This window comes from Mandrillus leucophaeus, unplaced genomic scaffold (assembly GCF_000951045.1).
Source record: "Mandrillus leucophaeus isolate KB7577 unplaced genomic scaffold, Mleu.le_1.0 Scaffold281, whole genome shotgun sequence".
Lineage (NCBI taxonomy): Eukaryota > Metazoa > Chordata > Mammalia > Primates > Cercopithecidae > Mandrillus > Mandrillus leucophaeus.
Genome location: NW_012102932.1, coordinates 1,087,685 through 1,098,340, shown reverse-complemented (window position 1 = coordinate 1,098,340; position 10,656 = coordinate 1,087,685). Strand labels below are relative to the sequence as shown.

The following is a 10,656-nucleotide window of genomic DNA, read 5'->3' as shown; positions in this document are numbered from 1 at the left end:
GGGGGAGTTGAGCCAGCCCTTCACAGAAAAGGAAATGTGAAGGAAATGGTAATGGAAACGTGAATAGGGTCTCAAATACAAATGATCAAGACTATAACTATCAAACAATTTGTGGTCTTTGAAAAAAAAAAAAAAAAAAAAAAAAGATGGTGGGTTTGACTCAATGGAAGGGTGAGGAGTCCTGTGGCATTGGGTGCCTGCTGGGGATAGTGAGTGCTGAGGAACCTTGGTGAAGTCTGGTGGCCACAGGAGGGTAGAGGACTGAGCCGGACTCCCTGGGGAAGGAGGTAGGGAGAAGGGGGAAAGGACAAACTTGGCCTTCACAGTTTTGCCAAGAATTAAATGTTAGGTAGCTTAATTATGTGCTCTGTGAGCCTGCATCAAGAATAACCCTCTTTCTGGTTCTTCCTAATAAAACCAGAATTCACCAGCTGCTCCAAATTGTAAGGCCCCACTCTAGGCAGAATTGCTAAAGAATGATGTTGTCTTAAGTCTTTTTTTTTTTTTCTTTACTGAGATGGAGTCTTGCTCTGTCGCTCAGGCTGGAGTGTAGTGGCGCGATCTCGGCTCACTACAACCTTGGCCTCCCGGGTTCAACTGATTCTCTTGCCTCAGCCTCCCAAGTGGCTGGGACTACAGGCATGCACCACCACAACCTGGCTAATTTTTCGTAGTTTTAGTAGAGATGGGGTTTCACCATGTTGTCCAGGCTGGTCTCAAACCCCTGACCTCAAGTGATCTGCCCACCTCGGCCTCCCAAAGTGCTGGGATTACACGTATGACCCACCGTGCCCAGTGTTAAGTCCTTTTTTTTTTTTTTTCAGTGTGTCTTATCACACCTCTCTGTCACCCCTACCCTCCTCTTCTCCCCTTCTCCGTCTCGCAGCTTAGTGGGCACTTTCGCTGATTCTCCAAAGACCTTCACCCAGATCTGGATTTCCTTGCAGTGCCTTAGGTCATTTTTCCTTTAATATGTATTTTGTTTTTCTTTTCAACTTTTATTTTAGGTTTGGGGATACATTTGCAGGTTTGTTACATGAGTAAATTGCACGTTGTGGGAGTTTTGTGTACAAATAATTTTGTCTACCAGTTAAACAGGATTATTGACATATAATTGACATACAGTAAACTGTTATTTAAAGTGTGCAATTTGATGAGTTTTGACATGTGTATACACCCATGAAACCATCTGGGCAATCAAAATAATGAACATATAATTCCCTAAAGCTTCCTTGGCCCTTTGTAAACTCTTTGTCCCTCCCTCCCCCTCCCCTCAACACACCTAAGCAGGGACTCAGCCAGTAGTTGGAGAAAAGAGAAAAGCAATTTGACTTAACTCACACTATCTTGTACAGAAGTCTGTCTTTCCCTCCCAGAAGTATTTTCATTTTAAAAGAAGATTAGACATGTGATACAATTTTCTTGGCAACCTAAAGGCAGATTTAATCTTAAAAATATGCTATGTATCTCTTCAGGGAAGAAAAAATTCCTTTCGGGTACAGCAGAGTCCAGGTTTGAAAAATAAGGTCATAGCCGGGTGTGGTGGCCCACACTTGTAATCCCAGCACTTTGGGAGGCTGAGGCGGAAAGGCTGCTTGAGTCTGATCTTGAGGTTACGGTGAGCTGTGACCACGCCACTGCACTCCAGTCTCGATGACCAAGCAAGACCCTGTGTCAAAACAAAGAAAGGCTGTGTGCAGTGGCTCAGGCCTGTAATCCCAGCACTTTGGGAGGTCAAGGCAGGAGAATTGCATGAAGCCAGGTGTTTGAAACCAGCCTGGGCAACATAGTGAGACCTCATCACAAAAATTTAGCTGGGACTACGTGCCTGTAGTCCTAGCTGCTGGGAAGCCTGAGGTGAGAGGATCACTTGAATTTAGGAGTTCAAAGCTGTGGTGAGCCATGATGGCACCACAGCACTCCAGCCTGGATGACAGAGTAAATTTTGTCTCAAAAAAAAAAAAAAATCCTACATGGAAGATTGTTTGAAATTATTTTCTTGCCTAAATAAACAAAGAAATAACTTTCTGAAATAGCTGAACATTTCATTAGACAAAGACTATATTAAGATGAAATTCTTGGGCACCAATAAAAATAAACTAATTTTTCATTATTAAAGGTACAATTTGATACTTTTGTTCTTGCTCCATTACCTTGGTTTGCCGAGAGTGGGTTATAGATATTCCCAAGAATACCCCTGTGGGCTCTTCAGTTATAATTTTTTTTGTCTGTCATGATGTGAGCAATGTTGAGAAGCACTGAAGACAATCTCTGAGTCAAGTAAGGGACTTTTAAATTGCTAAAGTGTTCAATTCGCCCAGTTGCAAGCCTACAAAGTTACAGATCACTAATGTCTTCTTTAGGTAAATTTACTGCACTTATCATGGAAGTAATCTCTAAAATTATATTTTTACCTGGTACAAATGAAGATAGGAATTTTCCAGATCTATCATAGCATGTATGTAATAAATGTGGCGGAGATGAGGCAATATTTGCAATATGTGAGCTGCGGAGAAAATACTCTGTAATTTGAATAACTACTAGTGAATGCAGAACATAGACTCTAGTATATACTCTACAATCAGGGATAGATTGATTTTTTTTTAATACCAGTTTTTATAATTACTTCAGAAAACTGGCAACTTGTGAGTTGAGTGAGTGATTAGCCTTTTCTCAGAGGATATGTTGAACTTTTAAAAAGTGCTATATTTTGGATTAAGTATTACGTTTCTCTGGCATTAAGTTGAGACCTTTTTATCGTGTCAATCTAATCTAATCTAATCATGTTTTTATCATAGGTGGTGGTGAGAAAGCCCGAGCACTTCACATATCAAGAGGAAAACTATTGCCCAGAGAAAGAATTGACAATCTCATAGACCCAGGGTGTGTACACAGCCAAGTACTGACTCAGAGTGTTCTCTGTTCCATGGTACTTTATTAGACAGTCTTGTAAATCAGTTATTTTGAATTCTAGTTCTTATCGTAAGATTCAGGAACATGTGTTTATTGAGAGCCTACTATGTGTCAAGCACTACGTGTTGATGTATTTATTGAGAGCCTACTATGTGTCAGGTACTAGTGATATATCAGTGACCAAAACAGATGCAGATCTTTGCCCTACTGGAGTTTACATCATAGCAAAGGGAGACAGAAAACAACAGTAAAGATTGTAACTTCTGTAGTGTGTTAGTAAGTGATAAATATCATGAGAAAAAGAAAAGGTAGCCCAGAGTAAAGGAGAGGAAGATATGGGGCAAGTTGCAGTTTTAAGGGGTGGTGCCAAGGTAGGCCTCATTGAGAAGGTGATGTCTGAGCAGAGATTTGAAGGAGGGGAGAGGGAGAGAGCCTTGTAACTCTCTGGGGAAAGAGTGTTTCAGGCAGAGGGAACGGCCAGTGCAAAGGCCCTGAGGTGGGAGTGTGCCAGATAGTGCTGGTATGCTCAAGGGGCAGCCAGAAGGCTGGGGTGGTTGTGGTGGAGGGAGGGAGGGGAGAGGAGTAGGAGATGGGTCAGATCTTGTATGGCCTTGTGGGTTATCGTAAAGATTTTGGTTTTCACCATGGGAGAAATGGGGAGCTATTGTAGGGTTTTGAACAGGAGATGATTATGATCTGACATAGCTTAAAAGAGTGATTCTGCCTGCTGTGTTGTGAGTAGACGCAGCAGCAAGGGTGGAAGCCCTGTGACCAGTTAGAGGGCGATTGGAGGGATTTGAGGGAGACATGATAGGGACTCGGCTTAGGGTGGTGGTAGTGGTGGTGGTAGGAGTGCAGGGTTCTGGATGTATTGTGAAGACAGAGCCAACCCAACAGGATTTCCTGAAGGATTGGATATGGGGTACAAGGGGGAGAGAGGAGTAAGTGAAAACTCTCAAAGTGTTTTTTCTCCTGACATGTGCACACACATCCAACCTGGAGACAGCACTGTTAACACCTAGTCTATTATCCTTCCAGGCCATTTGTATGCATATATATACCAGACACCTACATTTTTAAAAAACAAAAATGAAATCATGCTAAATTTGCTGTTTTGTAACCAGCTCTCTTTTTTCCCTCCTAATGTATCTTGACCATGTAAGTAAGTGAGAGGCAGACTGGTGGTTAAGAGCCTGGCCCCTGGAGCAAGATTGCTTATGAAGCTCCTGGCTCTGCTACTTACTTACTGTGTAACCTTAGACAAGTGGCTTGATCTCTGTGTGTTTCAGTTTCCTCATCAATAAACCAGGGTCACAATAGGATCCATCTCAGAAGGTGGTTCTAAGGAGGACATGAGTGAGTGTTTTTTTTTTGTTTTTTTGTTTGTTTTTTGAGACGGAGTCTCACTCTGTCGCCAGGCTGGAGTGCAGTGTCGCGATCTTGGTTCACTGCAACCTCCACCTCCTGGGTTCAAGAAATTCTTCTGCCTCAGCCTCCCAAGTAGCTGGATTACAGGTGCGCACCACCATGCCCAGCTAATTTTTGTATTTTTAGTAGAGACAGGGTTTCACCACGTTGACCAGGATGGTCTCAATCTCTTGACCTCGTGATCTGCCCACCTCGGCCTCCCAAAGTGCCGGGATTACAGGCATGAGCCACCACGCCATGCTGTAAGTGAGTGTTTCTAAAGCTCTTAGAAGAGAGCCTGGCACTTAGAAAGGATTTTTATTTTTATTAATTAATTAATTAATTAATTTTTTGAGATGGAGCCTTGCTCTGTTGCCCAGGCTGGAGTGCAGTGGCGCCATCTTGGCTCACTGAAACCTCTGCCTTCTGGATTCTGGTGATTCTCCTGCCTCAGCCTCCTGAGTAGCTGGGATTATAGGCAGGTGCCAACATGCCTGGCTAATTTATTTTATTTTATTTTTATTTTTATTTTATTTTTATTTTTAGTAGAGACGGGGTTTCACCATGTTATCCAGGCTGGTCTCAAACTCCTGACCTCAGGTGATCCACCTGTCTCGGCTTCCCAAAGTGCTGAGATTACAGGCATGAGCCACCGTGCCTGGCCGTTTATTTGTTTTTTCCGTTGCCCAGGCTGGAGTGCAGTAGCACAGTCACAGCTCACTGCAGCCTTGACCTCCTGGGCTCAAGTGATTCTTCCACCTCAGCCTTCCAAGTAGGTGGGACCACAGGCGTGTGCCATCCTGCCCAGCTATGTTAAAAACATTTTTTTTTAAAGATGGGATTTCCCCATGTTGCTCAGGCTGGTCTCGAACTCCTGGGCTCAAGCAGTGCACCCACATGAGCCCCATAAAGTGTTGGGATTACAGGCGTGACCCACCCCACCTACCTCCAAAAGTTTTTAAGAGATGGGGTCTCAGCTGGGCACGGTGGGTCACGCCTGTAATCCCAGCACTTTGTGAGGCTGAGGTGGGCAGATCACTTTCAGGTAAGGAGTTTGAGACCAGCCTGGCCAACATGGTGAAACCCCGTCTCTACTAAAAATACAAAAAATTAGCTGGTCGTGGTGGCGCATGCCTGTAATCCCAGCTACTCGGGAGGCTGAGGCCGGAGAATCGCTTGAACCCAGGAGGTGGAGGTTGCAGTGAGCTGAGATCGCGCCACTGTACTCCAGCCTGGGTGACAGGGTGAGACTCCATCTCAAAAAAAAAAGAGACGGGGTCTCACTATGTTGTCCTGGCTGGCCTCCAACTCCTGGCCTCAAACAATCCTCTTCTGTCAGCCTCCTGAGTAACTGGGATTACAGACCTGAGCCACCACAACCATTTTAGATTTTTAAAAATAGATTTTATGTACAACATGTGTATTTGAAACATTGTCCCATTGAGGAAAAATCTTTTCCTTTTCCGTGTGTAACTGTTTAAATGTGTAGTTTTTAATGACATTAATTCAAACAGCATCCTTTCTTCCCTTTAGGTCTCCATTTCTGGAATTATCCCAGTTTGCAGGTTACCAGTTATATGACAATGAGGAGGTGCCTGGAGGTGGCATTATTACAGGCATTGGAAGAGTATCAGGGTGAGTATTCTACCTGTGCTTCATAATGTAGGTTAAGAAGAAGACTTTGATGAGGCACAGGCATCCAGCACTCACTTTGCATATTAGCACGCGATTTATATGCTATTTATATTATGTAGGACTGGCTGGGCATGGTGGCTTATGCCTGTAATCCCAGCAATTTGGGAGGCCAAGGTGGGTGGATTACCTGAGGTCAGGAGTTTGAGATCAGGCTGGCCAACATGGTGAAACCCTGTCTGTACTAAAAATAAAAAAATAAGCCAGCATAGTGGCACACACCTGTAGTCCCAGCTACTCGGGAGGCTGAGGCAGGAGAATCGCTTGAACCTGGGAGGTGGAGGTTGCAGTGAGCTGAGATCAAGCCACTGCACTCCAGCCTGGTGACAGAGCAAGACTCTGTCTCAAAAAAAAATAAAAAAGATTTCTTTCCATGGAGACAAGGTCATGGAAGGAGACCAGTCTTTATCTTTTCACTAGAGATGCTCTAGTATTAGATATTATGGCTGAAAAAAATTCAGTCATTTAATAGGTATAAAGTAGCACTTAATTATTGATTCTTTCTTTTCCTTTTTTGTTTTTTTTAGAGACAGTGTCTTGCTCTGTTGCCTAGGCTAATCTTGAACTTCTGGGCTCAAACAATGTTGAATATAGGCTAGCACATCATTATAATTTTTTTTTTTTTTGATTTGGGGTCTTACTCTGTTGCCCAGGCTGGAATGCAGTGGCATGATCATAGCTTACTGTAGCCTCAAACTCCTGGCATCAAGTGATCTTCCTGCCTCGGCCTCCCAAAGTGCTGCGATTATAAGCATGAGCCACTGCCCTGGCCTTCATTATAGTTCAAATTGACCTTTTTTACATAAACATTGTTGTTGAATGGTTTATATCATCACTACTCTTTCTCTTACAAATGACAGATGAACTGGGTTTGCTCAAATTAAGCAAAAAAGCGAATATATTGGTTCTCTTATCTGGTAGAGTCTGGGCATGGCTGGATCTGGGAGCTCAAATGGTCTTAGGTATTATTAGGTCCCAGGCTGTTTTCTGCTTCTGGCCCTGACTTGCTGTGTGTCAGCTTTGTTGCTAGGCAGCCCCCAAAATCCAGAGGCAGCGATGGTCATAGGCAGTTCCTGGTTTATATTCTCTAAGTTTAGCAGCTGCAGTGGAAGGCAAGATCCGCTTAGGCTTAGACCCCGTCCCATTGCCGAACCTCAGTGGGAACTCTGGGTAGAAAGACCTGGTCCCTGTGCCCCCCTTTAAGGTGGGCTCTGGGTTCAGACCTACTTGACCCACCTGGATTAAAGGTAAGAGGCAGTTTCTGAAAGAAAGTTTAGTTTTGTTGCCAAAATAATAGATTCTGGGTAGGCAAAACCAATAGATATGCAATCTAGTATTTTTGTGGGCCAATTTGATTTCTCATTCTGTAATAGGTCTGTGACCTTTAATAGACAAGCAGATATGGCTGTGTCCCTTGTCCATGGTCACATATCTAGCAAGTTGGCGGAGCCAGGATTTCAGTCTCTGATTTCACAGCCTGGCCTCTTTCCAGTACCAGAGCTTCTTAAACTTTCTAGCGTAGCACCCCCAGTGGTAGGAAGTGTGAGCACACACGCTGGAGTGTGAGGTTATGGCCCAGCAACCTATGAGAAGCCTGCATTTCCTTTGAGGTCTAGTTCGTTTAATGTTAAATCATTAAAAGTTTGCATTCTACTCTATAAAATGTTCATTGCAGTGCAGAAAAAGGTTTTATATGACCTAGGGAATAAAATTGACGCTCAAAGAAGAGTCCTGTTTGTCTTGTGGTGAGCCCTCCTGGCCACATATCCTAGTGTGAGAAGCCCAACACTACCCTGTGCTGGGTGTTCAGTTGCCGTTCTCTATTTTCAGCGGGGATTTAATGACTCACTCTTTAGAGTTGTAGGCAGCATAAAGTGAGGTAACACAAACATCATAAACATAAAGAAAATTGAATTTTGTAAAGAGCACACTGTTGTCATCTCAGATTTCAAGGGTACCTCTGACCTTAAGGTTTCCTGCCAGTGCTGTGCAGTTTCCCCAACCAGCCATTGTTGTCGGCTGCCCTGCTCTTTGTGACTCATACCCAGTAGACTGGCTATGGTGAGAAAGGGCACTGTTGATGACTCAGTACACCTTTCACGTGTTTTCAGTATATTATTTTAAAGTTTGCATTCATTCTGACTTCATGCAAGATAAACGTTATATTTTAGACTACTTTTAGTTTTATAGAAAACCATGGGGCTGTAATGTTGAAGAACAAAAATACAAAAAATAAATCTTACTACTATAGGTCAGTTTTCATTTTTGCAAAATACCCTCCTAAAAGGAGACTTTGAAGGCTTATTATGAGGAAATTCTTTTCCCTTGAGACTTGGATTTTTTTTTTCATTGTTATCGTCTTGTTAGGACCCTTTCATTCAAAGAACCTTTATGACACATGGCTTAGGTTGTTAGTTTTTCATTACTAATCTAGGACCGATGACTCTTCAAAAACCAAGTATGAGTTTATAAACTTGTTAAAAGTATTCATTTTGTATTATATAAATGAATATGTGAACTGTGATTAAAGCTTGCATTTATGTCCTAAGACTGTTGCCTGCTAATGGATGTTAATAGTAATGTGTACTGGAAGTTGAAGGTCGTATTGGGGTGTCTTGTAATGAATGTAATTAGTTTTGAAGAAATCTCTTAAATTCTCTCTCCAATGAAATTTCTGCCTTTTAGAGTAGAATGCATGATTATTGCCAATGATGCCACTGTCAAAGGAGGTACCTACTACCCAGTGACTGTGAAAAAACAATTACGGGCACAAGAAATTGCCATGCAAAACAGGCTCCCCTGCATCTACTTAGGCAAGTCACAAGAGTGGTGAAATACACTATTATTAGCTGGTAAAATGCAAGATACTTGGGAAGGCTGTATGTATTACATTTGGGATGGGTATTTTAAAAATGTGTTGATTTCTCCCATAATTAAAAGGAAACACAAGTTCTTTGCTGAAAACTCTGGGAGAAAGTAACCAGGAACTGCTCATAGTGCTAGTGCATAATAGACATTTCGATGCATGCCAGTTTTTTTCTCTACACGTTGTGTGGTTTTTAAAAAATTTTTGTTCTCTAGATTCTGTTTTTCTTTTAACCTTATGGATTCAAACTGTGAAAAAAAATAGTCAATATTTATAGATCTCTTGAGTGCCAGGTACTGTGTTAGATGTTCAAGTATTATATAATTTGAGCAGATGTAATTTAAAGTAAATTTAATTTCCAATGAAAGTAAACTTATATTTGAAATTAGAATACATTTAAATCAAAGAACCTGAAAGCAAAGCAGTTTAAAAGGGGCCTTTCCTGGATATTGGGTTAGTCTGGTAAAATTCCAACATATGTTGGTCATTTATGCAGGTATTTGAACGGGTACTGATGTGGAGGTATTTTTTGTTTTTGTTTGTCCTGTGAAATTGAATTTACGTGGTTAACCCACAATACGAACTGCTCTGCACATAGAGAAAATAGCAAATGAGGCCCAGCTGCTTGCAGGTGCTGTGCCGGTCATTATAGGGGATACAGTGAGGAGGATTTTGTTGTCTCTGTCTTCAGCGAGCTCATAATGAATTGGACACAGCATATAATGTGCAACCAACAAAAGACTTAATGATTGCAGATTATGAACAAAGTGCTTTCTATACATTTTTCAAGTCGTCCTAATATATGATATGGCTCCTTTTGTTATCTTCATTTCATGGGTAAGGAAACCGAGGCATAGGATGGCTAGGAAACACACCTGTAATCACACAGCTGTGGAGTAATGAGCTCTGCTTTGAACGCAGCTGACATATGTACCCACCACTCCAATCTGCAATAAAAACAGTATCAGAAGGCAATATGTATAAATTGTTATATGAATTCTGTAGATGGTTTTTGTATTGGTTTAGAAGAAGGAAAGAGACTTTTCCACCTTAACTCTTCAAGAATTTATGATGTTTCTGGGGCTTTAGCTGGTCCTCAAAGGAGAGAATGTTCTAAATATTTCAAGGAGAATTTTGCACAGAGGTAGGAAAGCCTAATGGGTTTGGGGCAATGAATCCTTTTGGCTGTATTGGGGGTTTGGAGAACGAGGCTCTATAATAGTTTAGAAAGACAGGGCAAGTTTTTTGTGAATGTGACTAAGAACCAGTGCTGTCAGTGATACAAGTTTCCCTCTGTGTAGCACATTTTGTTCATAGAGATACTTATTTTTCTCATTTTCCTTGTCTTCAGCTGATTCGGGAGGAGCATACTTACCTCGACAAGCTGATGTGTTTGCAGATCGAGACCACTTTGGCCGTTTGTTCTATAATCAGGCAATTATGTCTTCTAAAAATATTGCACAGGTAATTTTTCATGAATGAAGTGTACAGTGGTGCTTTTTACTCCAAATGTCTTTACTAATTAGGTACTCTGTGGTGGCTTGAAAGTAAAACAGAATTTAAAACAAAATCTAATCTTTTTCCACAGAGAGTATCTTAAGGTTGTCTCCAACTAGAGCCTTTTATTAACTATAGGAATATTCCTATGTTGTAATACGATTATTAAAACAGGTTTTAGGCCAGGTGCGGTGGCTCACTCCTGTAATCCCAGCACTTTGGGAGGCCGAGGTGGGCGGATCACGAGGTCAGGAGATCGAGACTATCCTGGCTAACACGGG

At 42.0% G+C, this 10,656-nt stretch overlaps 1 protein-coding gene across 1 annotated transcript in view; it reads left to right on the top strand.

The window, feature by feature from the left end:
• The window catches only part of MCCC2 (methylcrotonoyl-CoA carboxylase 2 (beta)), a 70,873-nt gene that overhangs the window by 7,649 nt on the left and 52,568 nt on the right, over positions 1 to 10,656 (top strand). The window contains exons 3-6 of the mRNA XM_011985231.1: positions 2,799 to 2,883; positions 5,854 to 5,955; positions 8,698 to 8,825; positions 10,230 to 10,342. Of these exons, the coding sequence (XP_011840621.1) occupies positions 2,799 to 2,883; positions 5,854 to 5,955; positions 8,698 to 8,825; positions 10,230 to 10,342 (428 nt within the window). The remainder of the gene's footprint in view (positions 1 to 2,798; positions 2,884 to 5,853; positions 5,956 to 8,697; positions 8,826 to 10,229; positions 10,343 to 10,656) is intronic.